At 37.6% G+C, this 24,044-nt stretch overlaps 1 protein-coding gene across 4 annotated transcripts in view; it reads left to right on the top strand.

Moving 5' to 3' along the window:
* LOC137020079 (5-hydroxytryptamine receptor 4-like) overlaps positions 1 to 24,044 on the top strand; it is a 139,900-nt gene that overhangs the window by 57,594 nt on the left and 58,262 nt on the right. For all 4 annotated transcript variants that reach the window (XM_067385284.1, XM_067385308.1, XM_067385300.1 and 1 more), the window contains exons 5-6: positions 7,720 to 7,873; positions 13,273 to 13,829. In XM_067385284.1, coding sequence (XP_067241385.1) covers positions 7,720 to 7,873; positions 13,273 to 13,829 — 711 coding nt within the window. The remainder of the gene's footprint in view (positions 1 to 7,719; positions 7,874 to 13,272; positions 13,830 to 24,044) is intronic.

Here is a 24,044-nt window from a genome sequence, read left to right as displayed (position 1 = left end):
GCAGGTGGAAACCAAGTGAGAAACAACAACAACCAAAAAAAGGACAAAACTTGTTACTTTCTGTCAGGACTTTAGAGTTTGAAATGAAAAGTTGATTTAAAAAAAATGAATAATAAGTGTTGTAGACCTGTTTTTAATAAAGTTGTTTTTCAAATAAAGGTTTGTCAGTGATATCAGATTGTTTGCATTTTATTAATTACTTACCCTGTAAATACATGAAATAAGAGGGTAACAAGCACCACTTTAATTTACGGCCCGTAATGTCATACTTACCCCTTAGTTATATGTCATAAGTACCCCTTAGATATAAAATATTTACAGTATAAATAATTTGTTATTTTCCTGGTTGTTACCCCTTTATTCCCAATACTTTACATATTGTTCCCCTATACTTACACATACTTACTGTATAGTTGCACTATAATTATTGAAAGTTATGCTGTAAATTCGTTGTAATTACGCAGTACTTTCCGGGCTGTAATCTAAAGCGTTACCTAATATTGCAGTCTATGGACAGTCATAAACCTCTCGGACTTCATCAAAAATATCTTAATTTGTGTTCTGAAGATGAACGAAGGTCTTATGGGTATGGAACGACATGAGGGTGAGTAATTAATGACAGAAATTTTTGGGTGAACTAATGTTAACCAATAGCTAGGCTATTATCAATGCTATTAGGAATTTTGCACAGTAACAGAGCCAGAAATGTAATGTCAATTATGTTATGTACTAAAGTTTACAGCAATAGTTTTGAAGACAAACTGTTTCCATTGGGATCCGTCTTCAGGGTGAACTTGACCTTCAGCCCTCCTCATCCTGGTTAAAAACCATCCTCTAAAGTTTTTGCCAGCAATGTAATCATCCACAACTTCTGTAGAGGTCAGGCTCTTTTCTGATATGGACTCACACTTTACATGAATCAATCAATTCACAAAGGAAAAAAAAAGAAAATTTCTAGTTATACACTTAGTTTCACTTGGAAACATCTCACATTACGGAAGTGGTTGGTTCTGGAGTATATATTGTAATACACGCTGACAACATTGCAATAAGCAGACAAAATACTCAGAGCTCAACACTTGACCTAGCAAAAAAACGTTTGTAAGTTGTAAACTGATTTTGCTGTCACAACTTGTTTGCACACCTCAACAGCATGGAAGAAAGAGACCCAGATGGCACTACAGAAATGAAATGTGGAGTGCCGCACCTGATCAGCCTCCACACAGGGAACAAAAGAGCAACATGGGAGCTGTCAGGAGGTCTTTCAGCGGCAGTTACAAAATGTCGTACACTCTTGCGCAATGCAGTGACTGCAGTGTTATTCCTCTTTAAGCTGATGCATTCCTGTAAGATTTAATTTGAGGTTGTAATCATTTTAATGCAAATGTACACTTTATTATGCCATTTTTATTGGCAAAGCAGCATGAGTGAGATGATTTCCCTGTGTATCTCAGCTTTCAGTTTTAATGTGAAGAACTTTGCACTGTTCTGAAGGGCATTTTATATGACAACAATGAAACGTGTGTTCTCCAAGCATGCCTGATACATCATACTGGTTTACTGCCGGAAATGTTTTTGAATCTATTATGGACATCGCATAGGCTTTCTGTCCAGACTACAAGATCTCTAGAACTATCTTGAGGATGAGTCTCTACGAGCCACTCAATAAACCCCCCTAAAAATAGCCTCTCAAACAACTCTGTGTTCATATTACTCCATTTATAAATGATGCGTTACTTGAAAGAGCCATAAAGAGTGGGAAATGGTGAGCATGAGCCTGTAAAAACTATGATATAGGTGGATCTCACTTATGAGCTTATAGTCATTAGAACTGGGTGTCTGCCCATGCAGCCCAGACATTGGCTTTTCATTTGGCTGGAGGTTAATTTCTCCACATCACAGCTTGTCCAGTGCCAGCCAAGCTTGGAATTGGATTTTCACGCAGACTTTCATGAAACTATTTCCCCACAGGCTCGACCCTCAGGGAAACACATTTGCATGACTGATCGTTCGTACATGCTTTGGGAATTGTGCAAAAACTGACTGCATGTTGTTGATTCTGATCACAGATTTGATTTGTCTGACTGATTCAGTGTAAAGCCATTGGGGCACCATAAAGACAGTGGTTCAGTGCTTCTTGAAATTCAGTTTGACATCTGAGAGGAAAGCCATGCCTGATGGGAAGGACTTGCTGCTATAGAAGGATGATCGAATATTCATGGTGTCATGTTTTTATATTGAAGGCTGTTGCCCTCCTGCATTTAAGAAACAAAACTGCATGCATTTTGAGGAAGAACATTGTTTTGGTTGTGCTTCTGCTCTGAATAAATAAATAAAATGCAGCACAGCGCTACAAAAACCATAATGATATGACCGTTCACAATAGATAATTCTTTATAGTGAACTCTGTTTGAGAGCTACATATGGCAATTTATCTGTTCAATAAAATACCTTACTCACCTGTTGAGTAATAAAAACACCATCTTCATGTTGCTTTTACAACATTTCAAATCCCTCAGTTCTTGCCATCTCTGAAAAGCCAAGCCTATGTTGATTCTTGTTTTATTACGAGCTCTGTCTCAAACTCTTTTCGCCAGCACTCTCCTCTGTTCGGTGTGTGTGTTTAAAACAGGTGATTCCCCTGAGGTTGGAGATTTAGCTGCTCCATGTCAACTTTCTCGCTCGTTGTGACAACTAACCTATGCCATTCCCACACCAGACACATGTAGGTGCAATTTCCTGCAAAAACCATCCCGTCAGGTTTAAAATGTATACACTTACAATATGCTTACCATAATGAATCAGGGTAGGACAAAAATGTTTTGGAAGAAGGATTGATGATGTATTGATGAAAATTTGAACTTTATCATTTATTTAAGACCATCATATATATGACCAATGAGCAGTTTGAAGTCACTTTCGTATTTATTGCTTAATGCACGACATCATTTTTTTTTTTTTCATGCACTGGCCAATTTTGAGATTTTGGGCTGTTTGGCTTTTCATCACATATTGTATCAGACTAGTGGAATGAAAACATCCAAACTACACTTTTAAGTGTTATTTTAATGCACTTTATCTGCTTGCATCTGAGGTTATTGTTGTGTTCAGGAGTGAATTGTGTTGAAGTGTTCTGATATAATGTGTGTGAGAATGGAAGTGAATAGTAAACAAGATGGATAAGGTTCGTTACTCCTCCTGTCTCGTGTGTTTCTCTGCTTAATAACTCCTGACAGATACCACTGTTTTCACATTACAGTACATTTCTTTAAAGGCTGTTTTCTCAAAATGTTTTTTTTTTTTTTTTTTTTTTCTCATGCACTGAGACAAAAATATCCACTTTGGTAGCACTTACTTAAAGCAGACTTTACAGATTTTATCAGATCTAATATCTGAAGGTTATTACAGAGGTTTTTAATAAATATTTTTTATAATTTTCCTGATTTTATACATAAAAAAAAAAACACTGTGACTTTTTTTCTGGCTGTTGACAGTATTTTCTGATTTATGGAGTGAAAAAAACGATATCTAAAAATCCTCTGTAAGACTTCAGTTTCAGAATTTTATCCTGGAGATGCATGCAAATTAGTGCATATTTAAATAGATAATTGCTAATTTGCATATTTAAACTTAACATTTCAGAAAACTTGTTTACAAGATATTTGCAGATATTATAATCAATCAGCTGGGGAAGTATGGTGATATCTGTTAGTTACTAAAGGTAGCTCACCCCTTGCCTCGGGCTCCATGTGAGTCAGGGCTGCTACAGTTCATTGGAACTGTAATGTTGTCTCTAGCCTTCTCGCTTTTTTCTGCTGCGGTTCTTTCATCCCTTTAGATACCGCTTACAGGTGCCATGGTGAAAAATCAATATGCTGGTTGAGCACGTACACAGAGCTGACTCTGTGACATCCGTCTTTGACAGGGCTGTGGTTGGCATTAACAGCAATGGACCATGGCTGACAGTCAGTCCAAGAACTGCAAGTCTTCCAGCCAGAATTACTTCACAGCAGACTGGATGTAGGTGTGGAAGGCCGAGCGGTGGTACAGTAATTTGTTTATCACATGCTAATATCAGCCAAAGAAATAAATATATAAGAGCCAAATCCATAAGGCCTTATGATGATTTTTATGAGCATCTTACATATTGTGCTTTATGCACTAAAGCAATTGCTGCAATTGTGTCACCTCATTTTAATTATGTTTCGTTTTATTATCACTGGCTGGAGTAAATGCCACCAGAACAATGAGAGAACATTAAGCCCATTATTCTTATGCGTAGCCTTGTTTAAATTGTCCCAGTTCAGCTGTTTAGAGAAATGGGAATACTCTAAAAGAGTGCATGACTTTTATTGTGAGCCAAATTGATTCAAAACAAGCGCTGGCTTCAAAGTCAGACTTCCTAGGTAAAGTTGCAGAAGTCGCAGATAATTTGAACTAAATTTTGAGTAAGATTTTGGGGGAAAGATTTGGGGGTTTGGAAGAACAGTACTTTTGATCAAATTAATGCAGCCTTTTGAACAGTAGTATATGTTATGTTAACAAAACAGAGAACTGTAAACTTGGATGACTGACCTATCCGACACTCTCAAATTCCATTTCGGAATGAGTCCAGTTCTCGATTCCAGCAGGGAGTTATCTGACACTGGCTCGGAATGATTTAAGACTTTGAGTAATGCTTGGTCAGGGCTTCTGCTGACTCTCTAACAAATACTTCCCCTCGCTGCTGCAAATCTCCGAAGGGCCATCCTTTCCAAATTTTATTACAAAAGAATTATCTGTGAGTCCCATTCAAACACCCCCATATAAAGAGTCAATAAATTGCATCAGGATGTTATTTGGGGACCTGATGTAGGCAATTTTATTGCAGTTATTTTGTCAATCAGACAAAACAGTTGACTCAGAACACCTGTTATGTTTCTTGCGAGGTGAAATATGTCATTGTTGCACCACCATCTCCACCAAATGGAATTTGGACATGCATTGAAGCCAATATAAGTCCAATAAAACCCCAACTCTGACCTGTAGGGGCAGAGGCCACATTGACAGAGTGGAGCTCTAAACATGCTGTGGTGAACACATGGCCAGAGGCATGGATATAAACAGAAACTTTGACACACACAGACTGAAGTATTGGGTTAGAGAGAGAGAAAAGACACCTGTCCCATTTAGTCAAAGGGTTTGTGAGTAAAGACTGTCCTCTATGGCATTTCCTCAATCCTCTCTCTCACTATTTGAAATACCAGACCTGTCCGACCATACATCCTTGACAGCCACAAGACACAAAATGTTCATTCGAGGTTCATCTCACAATGTGCAGTAGATTGCAGAGTGTGAGGCTTAGAACGTGATGGGAAGTGAAGGGTGAAAGGTTGTGCAAGAGGTAAAGACCTTTAGGGGCATGGTTCTTAAATCTTCAGTTCTTCAACAAGTCATATGTTGTTTCAATCAAACAAAAATAGTTACACTTTTAAGAATTTATTTTGTTAGAAGTTGGTAATCATTTATAGCCGTACCTGGTAGATACTGTGATGGCTTGTATTGTGCAGTTATTAACAGCGACACCTTGACAAGTTATACCTAGTGCAGGTCAAGCATTACTTTACCCTTTAAAGAGTAGTCTTTGTTAACTGAGTGCCATTTAAGTTTAAGTCAAGATTCTTCAATTTTCCCAACCCTATTGGTGGTTTTCTACAGAGTCAATGTGATTTATTATTGAATTGAATTCTCAGATTAACATTTGCCGAATGTCAGTCTGGTTCTTCTCTTTATGACCTACAGTATTGCTTGGATTTGTGAATGAATTTTCAATAATATTCCTTATGATAGACTATACAGCATACACTATTTTTCAAAAGTGAAGGATCAGAAAGATTTTTTTTAATACTTTTATTTAATCAAGAACACAGTAAAGGTGCCCTAGAACTTTTTTTTTTTTTAAAGATGTAATATAAGTCTAAGGTGTCCCCTGAATGTGTCTGTGAAGTTTCAGCTCAAAATCCCCCATAGATTTTTTTTAATTAATTTTTTTAACTGCCTATATTGGGGCATCATTATAAATGAGCCGATTCAGGGTACGCGGCCCCTTTAAATCTGGTGTTCCACGCCCCAAGAGCTCGCACTTGCCTTAAACAACATAAAAAAAGTACAAACAGCTAATATAATCCTCAAAATGGATCTTTACAAAGTGTTTGTCATGCAACATGTCTAATCGCATAAGTATGGTATTTATTTGGATGTTTACATTTGATTCTGAATGAGTTTGAGGCTGTGCTCTGTGGCTAAAGCTAACATTACACACTGTTGGAGAGATTCATAAAGAATGAAGTTGTGTTTATGAATTATACAGACTGCAAGTGTCTAAAAATGAAAATAGCGACGGCTCTTGTCTCCGTGAATACAGTAAGAAACAATGGTAACGTTAACCACATTTAACAGTACATTAGCAACATGCTAACAAAACATTTAGAAAGACAATTTACAAATATCACTAAAAATATCATGATATCATGAATCATGTCAGTTATTATTGCTCCATCTGCCATTTTTCAATATTGTTCTTGCTTGCTTACCTAGTCTGATGATTCAGCTATGCACAGATCCAGACGTTAATACTGGCTGCCCTTGTGTAATGCCTTGAACATGAGCTGGCATATGCATATATTGGGGGCGTACATATTAATGATCCCAACTGTTACGTAACAGTCGGTGTTATGTTGAGATTCGCCTGTTCTTCGGAGGTCTTTTAAACAAATGAGATTTATATAAAAAGGAGGAAACAATGGAGTTTGAGACTCACTGTATGTCATTTCCATGTACTGAACTCTTGTTATTTAACTATGTCGAGGTAAATTCAATTTTTGAATCAAGGGCACCTTTAAATTAAACAAAAAGTGACAGTAAATATATTTATAATGTTCCAAAATATTACTATTTCAAATATATTTTCAGAAAAATACAGAGCAGCACAACTGATTTCAACATCAATAATAAGAAATGTTTCTTGAGCATCAAATCATCATATTAGAATGATTTCTGAAGGATCATGTGACACTGAAGACTGGAGTAATGATGCTGAAAATTAAGCTTTGATCACAGGAATAAATTACATTTTAAAATATATTCAAATAGAAAACAGTTATTTTAAATTGAAATAATATTTCACAATATTATCATTTTACTGTATTTTGATTAAATATACACATTCTCCAAGATATGTATTTTTTAAAAACATTTAATGACTCTTAATGAACCCAAACTATTGAACAATAGTTTGTCTTTAAATATATATAAATATCAGTTTACAACTGATTCACAGTGTTATTGAATTCTGTATCGCTATGTTGATGTAATATTCTCTTTGGTACCTCAGAATACTAATGGTTAATGTCAACCGTGTCATTTAACCAACAACCTTGAGCTGATCAGACTGGTAGATCAGAAAGGTTAAGAAGCACCTTTGCGAGAATTGACAGAATATGTTTTCCAGATGCTTGATAGGTTGACATTTTGTCAGTCAGGGGCACTGACAGGTCATCGTCTGTCAGAATATTTCAAGGTTGTTGTCATTCACGTGCATATTAAAGTTGCAGTTTCCAAGAACTGCACAACATATTTTTCAATTATTCATTTATTTTGTCTTAATTGTTTTGTATACACTTTTTGGGTAGCCAAATGAAGAATATTCAACAGATACTGTTTATTTACCCTTCCTCACAGGTACTATGCCATCTGTTGCCAGCCACTGGTCTACAGGAATAAGATGACACCACTGAGAGTGGCTCTAATGATCGGAGGATGCTGGATAATCCCAACCGTTATTTCCTTCTTACCCATAATGCAGGGCTGGAACAGTATTGGAATAAATGATTTGGTGAGTCACATCCATCAGATGGTAGACTGTCTTTGCAGATAAGGTTTGTGAAGGCAGTCTGATTTTGATTCTTTTATTCTCTCTCACCTTGCAATCAAGTGTGGATTATTAAAGGCTTTATAAAAAATCCAGAGAGTGATTATGAAAGAAACTTTTGATGCATGTAAAGTCTTTTTCAGGCTTCTTCACTCTATATGCAGTTTACAAAAGGCAATTATCCATCCATGCACAGAACCCAAGCCACATGTTTCTAGGAATGTGATTGCAGTACGTAGAAGCTCTCATAAAGATCAGCTTTGAAGGTTGGGATGATTGAGGAGAAAATTAAATGCCACAGTCTCGGGTTGGGATCTTAATTCATTACTTTCCAATAAACAAACAAAAATGACCCACGGTGATGCACCATAATTAAATTCATGCTAGAGAAAGGAAACGTTGTGTTGTTTTCATGTGCATGTTGTAAATGTAATGTTTCATGAGATTCATGTGACACCATTTCTGTTTTACTTTTGGTCTTTGGAAACAGATGTATCTGGGTCATTGACGAATAAGGTTTTTAAAAGTGTAAAAAAACATAAAGGAGATGTAATTAATTTTGAAGTTTTATTAAGTGTTAAAAATGAGATTATGTGTTTTTTTTAATCAATTAACACCGCTTTTGTAATTTTTTACAAGATGGACAAAATTTGTCACCAAAATTTCGGTTTTACCAAATGACACTTTTGGTTGTACCGAATGACGATATTTTCAAACAATGCTAACAGGCTGATAGCTAGCAAAAGGGCAATCAAACATTTTATATTTAGTACAAGTTTTTAAAATATTACAACTTTTTCCAACATATTCAAACATTTGATGTTTCAGGACATGCCAACCAAAATGGTCCCTTTATATTGGTTACTCCGAATGACAACAATTTTTCCAGATATTCTTTCTCATAACAAAATTTCTACACATAATTTTAATATCATTTTGTACTATGTTGATATATGATGTTATAAAATCATGCTAGGATAAAAAATATATACATTTATTACATTTTAAGATATTTTAATCACAAATGAAATGGCTGTATTGTCCTTCGGATGGTTAAACTGAAAGATTCTGACACTTCAGTGTCTAGCAAAATAGCAAAATATAATTAAAACCTTTTGGATTCAATAAAAGAGATCTAGTTGTACTTCCTTACATACTTTGGATGTCATATCTTTGTTTTTTAATTATTATTAAGGACTTTAGACAAAAAAAAAAGACCCGTCACATCATCACGTAGTCATATTGTCTGCCCATGTTTATACGCTGATATTTGTTTATTCATTTTAGCTTCATTCAAACTGCATTTTCAATGAGAAAAAAAAAATCTAAAAGAATGAATGAATGCACAGTCATTACATTAATGGATACCTATACTTCACACTTTCACAGAAACTTCCCGTTTTGCCAAAAGCTCCTCTCGAAGGAACTAATTAGCGGGGTGATATTGAATATCAATGATAGCACAGGCCAAAGTCCAGCTTATTCAGAAAAAAGCAGCCTGACACTGATGCAAAATTTGTTTGCAGTTCATAAGAGAAAAATGTACTGAAGGTTTTTTTATTATTAATGATAGGGATGGTGTTGGGTTTATGGTTTGGAGGGCTCGGAGTTATGTGAGGAGCGGGCAGGAGAGAGACGCAGATGAACAGTGATTAATGGTTCTCATCATTACACTTCCCTCTGTGGATCAAATCAATAACAGCCTGTTTGTAAACAGTAAACACTATATATGTATGTATGTTTATAATTTATGGTTCTCACAGACCTAGATCAGATTAAAAAAAAAAAAATCAGTGTTAATTACTCTCATTAAGCTCTCTTCACTTACAATGTCTAGTAATTTAATTTTAGGTGTTGTTGATATTAATTGTGGAGTTAAGCATGCTTCTAATGTATGTCACTAATTGCACTTTACTTAAAGGTGCTAAAGAGGATCTTTTCGTCGACTGAGAAACCAAAGACTGTTAGTGAGTTTTTGAAATGAGCACATGCGTAAGAACAACCCCCCTCCTTCACAGCTCATTTTGAGGGAACGCCTCCCAAAACTCGTGCACGAGTATTGGAACTTGAGTGTTTGTTTACCACCGGCATTTGCTGTGTCTTGTTTTTTGGATTCATTATGTCGGACTCACCGCAGGTAACTCATAATCTGCAGTTGTTACTCCTGTCTCCTGACAAAAACATTGCATGCAGCGCCTGAGGAGTGTGGAAAGTTACTGGAGCGCACAGCCGCGCTCGTCTCGCACAAGGAACGTCACGGCAGTGATTGACAAGCCAGAGGGCCAATCGTTTGCGCGATGATCGCGTAAACGATTGGCTGATGATTTTAAGGCCCTACCTCGTGCACAGATGATGTATATTAATATTATTCCTTTCAGTGCACTTAATAAATAGTCTTTTTTCAGTTAGTAAAGACAGTTTCAAGTAATATTGCAAAAAATGCATAAAACAAAACATCCTCTTTAGCACCTTTAAAAGCAATAACATTTCTTATTAGAACTTAGTTTCCTAAATTTTTCAAAGGGCTTATACAGCCAAAAAACACTAAATATGCACTATAAAAAAATGCAAAGTTGGATTGAAAATGGACAAACCCAGCGATTGGGTTAAATGTTTGCCCAACCTGCTGGGTAGTTTTATTTAACTCAACTATTGTTCAAAAATGACTGTATTACTTGCTTAAAATGAACCCAAAGTATGTTGTTCCTGTTCCTGTGATTTTCAAGCACAGCATCTCAGATGCTGTCAGTGTCCAGCAGAAAGTGACGTCACTGCAGTGACAACCAGTTCATTTTTACACTATACAGATTTAATGAGGTGAATGTGCATGTCACTCCCAAAAATAACCACATAACAAAATTAGACTTATATGATGAGCTGCAGTAGCTTTTAACTGTAGCTTCAATGTGGTTGTGGTCCACTGATACACTTTTTTTTACAGCCAGTATCTTAGAGAGCAGGGTGGCTGATATAAAGCAGATAGCTATGGTATCACACTATTTAATTTAGAGATAGATAAGGAACTAAACACTGTAATCAACAGTGCACTCAGTAATCTGGTAAATCTGTGCACACTGGGAATCATATTTTTTATATGAAGACAAGGTAGTGCTAATTTTACATACAACACACAGTAAATATGTTGGTTGAAATCAAGTATTTAAAGTTTGTCAAACATGCATTCCCAGTGACAAAATAAAAGTCATGCCTTCTACATATCAGCCAAACAGAAAACTTATCAGCCAATAATTATAAACAAATAAATACATTTTAAAAAATGATTCACCAAGGCTGATATATCAGCTTACACGTGGCCATAAAGATGAAGTTCATCTATAATCATGGGTAAGAGTCAAAAGTCATCACTTATGATGATTTGAATGTATAATCACACCCTGAAAGTTTAATATGACTTTTCAAAATCTTTCCTAACTAGAGGACATCATGCATCAGATGGCGAATTTAATTCTAGGGGAGTAATTAATTTAGCAGTTACAAATTGAATATACTTGACATAGTGCTGAACGTCACAGTATGCTGTACTTTAGAATGTCAAGCATGTTTAATTAATATGAATGGGTGAGAGTCTCTAAATAGTGTATTTTGGGAGCAAGATATTTATAGACTCATGCCCTCTAGCTAAGGTCTCTTCTATATCTAGAGGTGCTTGTGTTTTACCAGAAGAAATATTGTAAGTATAGCCACCTCTTAAAAGGTCTCCTCAAGCGACTGTTCCCTGAAGCCAAGGACACACGGGGTGGGAAATAATGACGGGATGCAGAGGGAGTGCTAGAAACCTTGTAAAGGAATGTCCTTTATATATAGTAGCCTTTATATATCATGGTTCCATGAAGAATCTTTAACATCCATGTAAACTTTCCACTTTCCAAGTATATTTTCAGTCTACTTTGTATGTACTTTTCAGAAATATACTTAAAAATCACACTTAAGCATATTTGACCTATACTGACAGAAAGGTCTAAGTATATTTGAACTATACACGTACTCAATCTTTTGATCAAGATGTACTTAAAAGTATAATTGAGTATATCTGGCTTGTAGTTGTGATTGAGTAGCCTATTAAATACTTTTTGCACATAGTTTTACATATCTTATAAAGTTACATTGTTTGAAAATATTGATTTATAAAGAAAACAAATATGTTCCTAATTCATAGTGTGCAAATCTACTTGACTCTTTCTCCACCATTGGCTGAATTTTTTTGGCTATCCATGTTTTTTACTGTTACAGTAGGGGGTGCTATTATGCATCTTCTAGTACAGAATCTCCGTATTAAAACACAGGAGAAGAAGAAGCAGAAACTATTGATAGAAGTTGCTTACGCAAATGTAAAACTACGCGATCATCAAACATTAAACAGCATATAAATCAAAACTGCCTAACGTTATTGAATGAAATGTCAACCCCGGAACAGGTCAATGACTGTGAAGCTTTTGGGGGTGTAAGTGCACTCGATCTACACCATCTGTGTTTTCATCATCGCTCTGAATCTGATCCGGACATAATCTTTGACAAAAATGCGATTTTCTCAGGTTCTTGTTTAAAATAATGCTTTTTTATGAAACTTGCCAACATTCAAGTGTTGATAAAGAATGTACAAAGCTAAATAAAATTATATTAAAATGGAAACAGTTAAAGTTAAAGGTATATTTAAACTATAAACAATTAATACCTAAATAGGAACATAGTAGTATACCTATAGTGCAAAAATAATATATAAATAGTGAACTATAAGTATGATGTTATGTCCACTTACTTGCAGTATAAAACAACTAAACTTGTAGTTTACTGAGAGTATACTTCAAAGTGTACTTTCATAAACTGAAAAGTTTAGTATCAAGTATTAAAATAGTAAACTACTTGTATACTTATGTTCATTTGTAGTACAGATACAGTACAAATGAGAAACGTAGCTGTGAACTAGTTGTGCGCTTAAAGTTTACTACTGTTACACTTACAGTACACTTAAACGTATATACTTTTATGTACTAAAAAGTGGGCCAATTTAGTCCCAAGCAGTATTGAAATAGTACACTTACAAGTTTACTACTAGTAAATTGATATTAGTATACTTCATAAAGTATACTTGAAAATATGCTTGAACATTACTTAAGTATACTTTAAATTAACTTGAAGTATACTTCGTTTTCATTGAGGCATGTTCTTTTGATTTTTAAAAAGTTCTTCACATGAAGAAAAAAGTTATTCACATGTTTTTTGGGAAACCAAACAGGGTTCTTCTATGGCATTACTGTGAAAACCCCCTTTTGAAACCTTTACTTTTAAGAGTGCACATTCTTTAGTGTTTACTTAAGCTGAATGTTTTAACATCCTCTTGACAGATAGAGAAGCGGAAGTTCTCCGGCAACTCCACATCATGTGTGTTCATGGTGAATAAGCCATACGCTTTGACCTGCTCAGTCGTGGCCTTCTACTTACCGCTGATCCTGATGGTGCTGGCGTACCAACGCATCTACATCACGGCACGGGCACACGCCCGACAGATCAGCATGCTGCAGCGGGCCGGAGGAGCAGGAAACGCAGACAGCGCAGACCACCAACGCAACCACCGCATGCGGACTGAGACGAAGGCGGCCAAGACTCTGTGTATCATCATGGGTTGCTTCTGCCTGTGCTGGGCCCCTTTCTTCATCACGAACGTGGTGGACCCTTTCATAGACTACAGTGTTCCTGAGCAGCTGTGGGCGGCCTGCCTCTGGCTGGGTTACATCAACTCCATGCTCAACCCCATCCTCTACGCCTTCCTCAACAAGTCCTTCCGTCGTGCCTTCCTCATCATTCTCTGCTGCGGACACAAGCGCTACCGCCGACCTTCCATCTTGGGCCCAGGAGCGACCTGCACGGCCACGCAGATCAACGGCTCTACACACGTCTTGAAGTAAGTGAGACAAGCATTATATTTACCTAGATCTCTCTTTTCTAATGTGGTTCTGGTAAAATTTACGCTTGGAACGAAGACTGTTAACCAAAATTATGGTCAGGAACCAAAGGTCAAGAACAGAAACATTGGCATTGAGTGTTAATCTCATCAACAAAATACATACATACAAAATGTTCTTTTTTCTTTCGATACGATACCAAAGACAAGACAAAAAAGTCACTTAAAGCCCGTTCACACCAAGAACATAAACTATAAAGATAACTATATTTACATCCACACCAACAAACTATAACAGTCTGTTTATTCTAAGCTCATGCACTGTGGTTTCAAAGTGTACACGATGTTTTTGCTATTCTTATTGCATTTACACGGCAGATGTCCTCAGCATGCTATGTTTTGAGTAAATAGCTAGCGTAATCGATCTAATCTAACAGTGAACTTAGCTGAAGTCAATATAGTGGAATAAAAACAACGCCTAGTTTCTTTCACTGCAACTTCAATGGAAGCAAGACATGCTGTCGAATCTAGTGCTGGACACCTGAGGTAATTTTATGTCACACTGTTTGCTAGTCTAGCATAATAATCCCTCTCCAAGGGTATTACCGATTATTTTCCATATATCCATTTTCCATATGTCCTTGAAAAGTGTCTTTTTCTGGAACTCGACAATTAATTGCTCCACAATGTCATCTACCGTTTTTTATGCGCGAGCCCTTAAATTAGATGGATTCTGATTGGCTGTCAGTGTTTTCTCATTCAAGAACTGGAAAAAAATCGTTCTGAAAGTGATCCCAACAATATTGTTCCTAAATATTGTTATAATTATAGCTGTGGTGTGGACAGTGCTATTCTTTTAGATTTAGAAAGATTTTTAGAACTAAACATTTATCGTTATCTTTATAGTTATCATTATTGGTATGAACGGGCCTTTAGTCTGCTTAAACTCCACCCACAATGGACTGCACGCCCACATTAATGTTTGAGTGAAACAGCCGCATCTCAAAATTCAATCAATAACTGATGCATGAAACCAAGGGCCAGATTTACTAAACAGGGTAAATTAGCGTGAGAGCGCAATTCCAAAAAAGAGACGATTTTGGAGTGGAAAGTTCTGCACATGATCTACTGCAAATTAAAGAATACCAGTAAAATACCAGTAAATACTGCAAATACCAGTAAATTGACTAGCACAAACCTTAGTAAATCACCTTGCGTGATTCATTTACATACTCTCCTCCCAAAAATGTTGCGTCTGAAAAGGAAACTCCTACAAATATGCATATGCAATAAGATCAGCTGCAAAATTAACCCTATCCATGCCTTTTCAATGCTAATTTTTCACTGCGTGTCTTTAGTAAATTCTGACCGTAGTTTTTTAACGCCAAAAGAGGGTTTGCTCTGGCGCAAGCTGTTAGTAAATATGGCCCTAAATTGCCTAGTCCGTAATCTTTCTTTGATTTAAGGGGCTTTCACACTGCACCTTTGGTGCATACCCGGGTTTGTTTGGTTGATGTGAATGCTGTTTTCCGAACTCTGGAGCACAGCTGCGAGCTGTACACAAGTCTGATTTCAAAAGGTCATCTGGGGTATGGTTCATGTGATATCTGTTAAGGTTTGCTGCTGATATGAATGCAATCATACTACATTGTGGAAATGAATCGCAATTGATAACATATGATTTTGTAACACTGGGACTGATGCATTGCATGCTGAGAGAATGTATATTTAATTTATGTTCGCTTTTAGCAGAAATGGGCGCATTAGAACATTTGCAGTGCATTCATGGCAGATAGAAGCAAGTGTTGTGTTGATGCATTACAAACTAAATATAAAAGTGAGGCGAGCTACTCTATGCATTTTGCCAGTGTCGTTGTTGCCTTGCAACAGGTTTGATGATGCAAACGGTTTGGACCAAAAAGATCCAGTGTGAACATAATCCAGCGGGGGCAGGGGACGGGGAACAATCAAACGCAGGTTTGGCCCAAGCAATCAAAGTGTGAAAGCACCCTTAAAAGTGTTCATTTTCAGTAATGTAGAAAACTTCCAGATTTATTCATTTTCATATACTACTGCTTCTCATTGTTTGCTTGGTGTATTGACTTCTGCTGGTCATTTTCACAAGTGTTTGGAGCAACAGGCAGCAACGAATAAGTCCATGTCTGGCTGTGTACACCTTTTACATTCACTGTCAGGTGTAATTTTCTACTACTTCATCAGACATTTCTAGTTTGCTCACCTCCTTGACCTTATAACATTTACTCAGAAAAGAGCACACCATGTATATATTGGAGCAGCGGAACTTCTGCTGTTGTGTGTCATGAGAACACAAACCCGAGCTTTGGTCATCTCAGACTGCACGTCTGCTAGGACTCTTAACTCTTTTGCTTCCCATCTGCTTTATTTTTAAACTATTCTCTGAAACATTGTGACAGAGAAGGGTTATTGTTTCACTAAAACAGAGCTTTTCTGTCCTGCAAGATTTTGGCGTAAAAAGAAAGATTGTCTAGAGTGTCGTTCGACCGTATTCTTTGTCACAATATTCATATAAACTTTTGCTATTTTATGCAGTTATCCAGTATGTCATAAAAGGGTTGTATATTGTATTTTTTACAGAGGTCCATTTCTAACATTTTTTGGAACCAATGTTTTGGAACCAAAGAAACAACAGTTTATATGACCACTTAGCTGCTGCTGTGCTTTTAATGAACTAGGCTGGACACACACTTGAAGATTTTAAGCCTGATTTTGGGCCCGATTTGCACCACCCAACGATCCTTCTCGCAACTGACTTTTTGTCCAAAAAATCCTCAATTGTGTGATATCAGTACTATTATTTTACTGCTCCCAATCGCATCAGAGCCTGCACAATCCCAAATCATAAATATCAAACATGTTTGATATTTAGGACTCTTGATCGGGCTGCCTCTGACGTGAATCCCCTGATAGCCAATGAGAGCAAGCAAGCGTCACCAACCGGATGTTGCGTGCTTGTGTATCTGAAACTTGGTAGCCACAAACATCCCAAGAAAGTGGAGTATTGAGAAAGAAGATCACTTTGTTTTTACTCCTTTGTTTTTCTTCTCCTAAAACAAAACTCACACCAGGATAACCAGCTGACAGCATCGATCACCCTACATTTTTTGTCACGTTTGATCTCGCGAGTCTCCATGAGATCTCGACTCACTGTGAAAATGACAGGTGTGTGGTCTTGCGGTCTGGACGAATCTTCTAGTGTGTGCATTCAGAGGATTTTAATGTTAAAAATCAGTTGAAACTGTCCTTATGTCTGTGGTCTCCCACAGTTTTAAAATTGGTTAAGATTTGAAAATCGTCTAGTGTGTCCCAGGCCATATTACCGTAAATATTTCTAAAAATAAGAAAGATTGTCTGTAAGTGTTGTCCATCCATATTCTTTGTCATTCATACAAACTTTTTTTTTGGCCTTAATAAATGCTTCTGGTGTTGGGATAATATATTTATGCTATTAAGTTTCTGAAAGCTATCTTGGCAGTAATTTTTTTTGAGATTTCGTAAGTCTTAGCCCTCTACAGCACAGCGTTGCCCTCAGGCAACGGAAAGTTTTCTTAAGCCCTATGTTTAGTAAATTTTTCTTTAAATGATAACAACCAATTAGAAAGGTCGATAAAGTACCAAAGAACAGTCCAGTAAGGTGTTGGAGTCAATATCAAGCACCATTTAAATGTGGGACGTCCTGTTCTGAGACATGGTCACAGGAGCACATGGTGTGAGAAGGCGGCAATATTATTTGCTTTAGTAATCTTATTTAAAACGACATGAACTGTACATAAAAATATGTGTGTGTGTGTTTTAAGGTATAGAGAAGCCTTTTGTCAGGTTTTATGAAGTTTTTTTATTTTGCATGTTCAGAAATTCAGTTTTTCATTTCGTTGCCTCAGGGCAACGTTGTGCGATAAGGGGTACTTTTCGAGGAGGTTTTAGATAATACCTCACATTGGCAACAATGTATTATAAGAAGGGAAGATGCAAGATTCCTGGGTGTGCAGGAACACCCAAAGTGATGTGCAAAAATTGTAACGTACACCACTGTTTCACAGCAGAGAAGAACTGCTTTTTGAAGTTTCATACAGAGTGAAATCTTATTACATGAGGTACATTATATTGCATAGCACACTACATGATACAGACATATGCATGTATCAAATTCAATATATCAATGGCTTTCAAGTGTTTTTCCCTTTTTACTTAATGATTTTTTAAATTGATTTTGATGATAATTTTCTCTATGACTCTGTACCATTGTTGCACAATGTTGCCCTGAGGCCCTGATTTATTTTTTTTTAATCAATAAAATGTTCCCAAATGAACCAAAAAAATTATGTGAAATATATTTTTTTTTTTTCATGTGCCATCAACATGTGTGCAGTAGAGGGTTAGGGTAAGTTTACATGACAGCAGTGTACAAAAAACTGAAAAACTATTCCCGTTCACACAGATCTGTGAAAATGACTAAAAATGCTGTAATACGCATGCCAGACAAGTATTTGCCAACGTCACTTTGTAAATAAAGACTACACTTGCACATACGCATTCATATACAGAGCACTCGGCCCAAACATGCATGCCTATCCACCATATTTTTACAGTTTTGATATTCATGTTTCCCTACAGTGGCTAATAAATCGGAAGTCTCGCACATTCAAAGAAAACAACTTCTGCGTTGAAAAAAAGGTGGATATACTAAACGTAATATGACGTCGTTTTCACAGATTCAGCTTTTTGCAGTTTACGCGGAGATGATAATGGTAGCGTTTTCAAAAACTTGCACTTTGAAACCTGTTATCAAAAGTTTGTGTTGTCAAGCTACCAAAACACTGTTGTTGTGAGTAAATGAATGGCCAAAACGCGTAAAAAGATTTCTGTTTTTAGTTGAAAATGGTGTTGTGTAAATAGCCACTCAGTGTAGGAACTCACACGTTATAAAAAAGTCACTGAGAAAGAAAAGGTGTCACTGGGGCAGTATCCTTTTAAAAGGTACTAATATGTACCTTTAAGGTACCAATATGCACCCTTTAGGGGTAAATAAAGTGCAAAGGTGTACCTTTTCAAAAGGTATCACCCCAGTGACAGCTGAGAGTGCAGAAATGACTGGTATGGCAGACTCAGAAGGCATTATAGAGAACTTTGTGTAATTTTTACAATGTCCCAAGTGCTCATACAAAATTCAATCTGAAAAGGGTTTTAGTTTAAGTATATTATCTTGCTTCACTAAACTTTGAGTATGAATTATGTTTTCATAATTCAACTGTTTTATCTTAAAATGTTAAGGAATATTTGAACTGCCATGATTTGAGCCTTTAAACTTTCCTGTGGTAAAGTAGATTACAATGTCAGTTGCATGTTGGTCGTGGCTGGTGAAGATCAGAGGATGAGAGGAGCGAGAGAAGCTCTTCGCTGTGAGGGGTCTATGGCTCTAACCACAGTGTAGCATGTTATTTTTGATACAGCAAAGATTAAAGATTTAAGCAGCTGGTCAAATCCCTCAAGGGAAATCTAGAATGTAAGGATGTGACTTGTTATTAATGCAACGAGACATGGAAAAAAAGACGTACTATATGCTGAGTGAAGGGCATATATAAAGGATATTAATATGACGTAACGTATTATGTTGTTGAGGGGCTTCAGTAGTGGTGGTGTGGGAGCAACTTACCATTTATTTATTTTTTTCAAGTAAAATGTACAGCATTACATAAGGCTGCATATTGGGTCACTATGATTTTGCCAAGTAAGACATGTTTCTGGATTAAGATATTTGTGTTACGGTTGTACGGTTATGCTGGTGTAGAGATGAGGCAGATCACGGATTTCCACAAATAGACAATACTTTAATGAACACAGGCAAGGAGACATCAAACATACGCTTAACACAACAGAGAACGGACAAGGAGTGCAGGGAGTGAGTGCATTATATAGGGAGTGCAGATGATAGAGTCCAGGTGCAGGTGATCCGTGATGATGAGGAGATGACAAAGGAAGTGAATGCAGGTGTAGAGAACAGGAGGATCTTGGGAAATGGAGTCCAGGGAAACAAGGGATATGTGACATTACCCCCCCCTCCCGGTAGGCGCGTCCTCGCGCCGTAGATGGAACAACCGGGAGGGGGGCGGGCGCCCTGGAGACCTCATGCCGGAACAGGAGGAGGAGCAGACTGGAGAGGAGGTCTCCAGGGCGGGTCCAAAAACAGCCATGGCGGGTCAGGGGTTAAAGGCAGCCATGGCGGGTCAGGTGCAGCGGGCAGACATGGCGGGTCAGGTTTAGTGGCCTGCCGAAAAGGCCTGGAGTCCAGGCGATGCCGAAGGTCCGTAGCGCCATGGTGACACCGACGGCTTCGCCGACTGAGGCGTAGGCAGGGTTCCAGAAGGCCGCAGCGTAACCAAGACGACAGACAACACAGGGAAAGCAGGAGGGAGTGAAGAAGCCAAGTGAACAGAGGGACGAAGGGACGGAGTGAAAATGGAGGAGTGCAGTACTGAGGTGAGGGTTGGCTGATGAGGGACCAATGCTTGACCGGAGGAAGGATGGAGGCTGGTGAAGCTGGTGGACTGATGGGCCATGGTGGAGATGAGGGAGGTTGGAGCCAAGGTGGAGGTAATGGGGCAGAGGGCCGAGGTGGAGTGCTGGATGAAGGGGCTTGAGATGGAGAAGCAGTGTAGACACCCATGGAAGGAGGCGGGAGAGGGAGGCAGGGAGGGAAAACAGTCTTTGGGCTGAATGGTTCAAAAACATAGTTCATAGTAGGAGCGGGCTCGGTGGCAGCTGGAGCGGCTGGCTCGGTGGCAGCTGGAGCGGAGGGCTCGTAGGTGGCGGCTGGAGCGGAGGGCTCGGACCAAAAGTCAATTAACCAGACCGCATCATCTGGCGTTTTGCATAGGGTTGGAGCGGGCTCTGGAGATACTGGAGCGGGCTCTGGAGACATTGGAGCGGGCTCTGGAGACATTGGAGCGGGCTCTGGAGATACTGGAGCGGGCTCTGGAGACACTGGAGCGGGCTCTGGAGACACTGGAGCAGGCTCTGGAGAGACTGGAGCGGGCTCTGGAGAGACTGGAGCGGGCTCTGAAGATACTGGAGCGGGCCCTGGAGATACTGGAGCGGGCTCTGGAGAGACTGGAGCGGCTTGCTTCCTCCTCCTCCGCTTACGGGACCCAGTGGAGGAGTGTGGGTTCCGTGTGGGGCAGGCAGGGCGTTTGCTGGAGGGGTATGCAGAGGAAGACGGTGGCTGACTGACTTGCCTGGCCAACCATGTTTCTGGATGGACTAGAGACAGACACCCATCCTGAACCCAATCTACGACAAATTTGGAATCATTTAACCACAAAATGGAATTTATGGTTTCGCTTAAGGAGAAACGATAATCGGGTTCACCAAAACGGATGGTGTCATCATCTAGTCCATCCAGAAACAGGGAGATCAAACGTGCTTCAGGCCAGTCGGACAAACAAGCGAGCTCAACGAACTCCTCCACATACCTTTCCAGCGAACGACCTACCTGCAGGAGCCCGATGAGCCGCTCGCCAGCTGACAGGGAAGAGAGAGGCATGGGATAAGTTGGAGCCAGTGAGCTGGGGAAGATCTCCATTTTTTCTGTGGAAATCCAGTCGGTTTTAGGTCCATCTTTCTGTTGTGTTAAGCGTATGTTTGATGTCTCCTTGCCTGTGTTCATTAAAGTATTGTCTTTGATTGTGGAAATCCGCATCTGCCTCATCTCTCTACCAGCATACCGTAACAATTTGTTGATCCTGGGACAATATTCCTGTCTGAGTCCTAAACCTATCCCTACCCTTAAACCTAATAACACCTATAACATAAGAGGGAAATTATAGGTGAATAACACTGATGTAGAAGACCCTAACCCTTTACAAAAACTCTAAACTTGTCCATCAAATCTGATTGGTTGATTGGAATGTTGTTCCAAGGATGTTAATCCAGAAACATGTTGTATTTTGTGAAATCACTTTCACCTGCATGTTGTGCCCTGCAGATTCTAGTAACTTTCTGGTTAAAATGTGATGCTCACATTCATTCATGTGTTTTTAGATGCTCACAATGATCTATTATCATATGAGATAACTGGATTTTTTTATCTACATCTGTTATTATGCATTTTTTGTAATGCATTACAATATGGAAGCTTGTTTCTGGCACTGAAACAAATGAATAAATAATTGAGACTTTTTATTTTGCAATTCTGACTTCTTTTCTCAGAATTGTGAGCTATAAACAAGTTATAAAGTCTTAGGAACAAAAGAATGACTTTTTTTCTCATAATTGTGACTTTATAGAATTGCATGATAAAAAGTTGCAATTACCTTTTTTTATTTTTTATTCCGTGGCGGTAACAAGCTTCCATATTACTAAGTCAATTCAGAGCAGTGAAACGAAAGCTCTGCTATCAATAATAGATGAATGATTTATTTTTTAAATAATTTATAGTAAGGGTTTGCCATTTTTTTGTGCTTTTATGCATGGTTTGTTGGTGACATTTACTGGTAGGCTTGCTGGGAAGAGAAGAAAAACTTTCACAGAGGCCAAATAAGAATATTCTGATGTCAACTGCTCTCCATAGCGATCAGTGCAGCTCAGTTCGCCATCAGTTTGTTTAGAGTTTCTCTTACATTTAATTTTCTGCATATTATGAAAAGGAGTGGTCATTTGAAAAACCTTAAATGTCTTCTGTGAGTTTTTGTCACAGTTTTTGAGGAAAAAAAATTGTCCACTTGTCTGCAGGCCCAAAGTTTAATTTGAAGCTGTTTCAGGTATGCTTTCTCCTTACAGTTCTGACAGTTTCTTGTAGTTGTGATTATAATGAGCACACTGTGAATATTGGTGTGCTGTTTCTTCTCATTCTAATCATATGTTGCAAGTCTTTTAAATCACTTTATCAAAAGAGATCTGTGGGTTTTGTTTCCATGGAGACACCAATGGATTACCTCCAGTTAGACAATGTCTTTGTGTTTGGCCCTCTCACAGTACACTTTGGCATGGGGAGTCAGCCATAATGCATTTGTTAATCTATCAGTTAGTTTCTGCATTTTAAAGAGGGCGAGTGAAATGAGACATAATGGAAAAAATGGAATTTGGTCAGCAGATGTAACACTGTGCACAATTTAATCTGAAAACATGTTTCATATTTCATTTAAATTAATGAAGCTCTTTTAAGTTTTTATTTGTATTTTGACATTATTTTCATTACAATTAAGTGCATTTCTGTATGTAATTTGTATTAGTCAAAATCTCATGATAATGGTAACACTTTACAATTAGAGTGCATGAATAAGCGTGCATTAACGCCTGAATTAATACTTACCTCAACATGAACTAATGATAAGTGAATGCATGAACTCATATGGATTCATGCACGAGAAAAAGGCAACATTGACTACATGTTAGTACATGTTTGATAATATATATATTTAATGAATGTAAAGTTCAAAAGAACAGCATTAATTTGAAAAATAAATCTTTAATAATATTACAAATGTCATTACTGCCACTTTTGGACAATTTAATGCGTCCTTGCTATTTCTTTCAAAACAATTTCTTACTCACCCCAAACTTTTAAACTAATGCACATTACATTATTATTTTTTATTTTTTTCTCTTACAGTGAGTATTAAGTTAGTCTTAATTTTCTTGCATAATATATATATATATATATATATTTTTTTTTTTTTAATGTATATTATTTGTATTAATATTTGTAAACCTTAATAAGATAGCAGAACGAAGTTGAGGCGAATACATTTTTTAAGTTTACGGTTTAAGTTCAGCTTAATATAATCAGTTATTGAGTTCACGTAACTTTTTTTCTATAAAGTACAATGAGTGATATTTGAGTGAAACAATATTTAAGTGAAATAAACTAATTTTGTTCAGGTTTACGATGTATGTCCAGAAAAGTAATTTGCTATTTGCCTTATCTGTGACACCTTAGTTTGACATGGTCAGAATAATGTATTTTGACAGTGTCCAATGTACTTTCTGCTTCAGGTCTCTCAGTGACCACTCAAACCAAATGATTCATGGGAATGAGACACACTGTGCTGTCAACAGTGTGTGCTTATAGGGATGGCAATTACAGAGTGACATGTCACTGTCATTTCCATGCCACAGCCCTCATGTCGCAATTTACTGCTATTTTTTTCTCATTGTCTTTTTTTTTTTTTTTTTTTCTTC

This window comes from Chanodichthys erythropterus, chromosome 1, assembly GCF_024489055.1.
Source record: "Chanodichthys erythropterus isolate Z2021 chromosome 1, ASM2448905v1, whole genome shotgun sequence".
Lineage (NCBI taxonomy): Eukaryota > Metazoa > Chordata > Actinopteri > Cypriniformes > Xenocyprididae > Chanodichthys > Chanodichthys erythropterus.
This window is presented reverse-complemented; position numbering and strand designations above follow the sequence as displayed.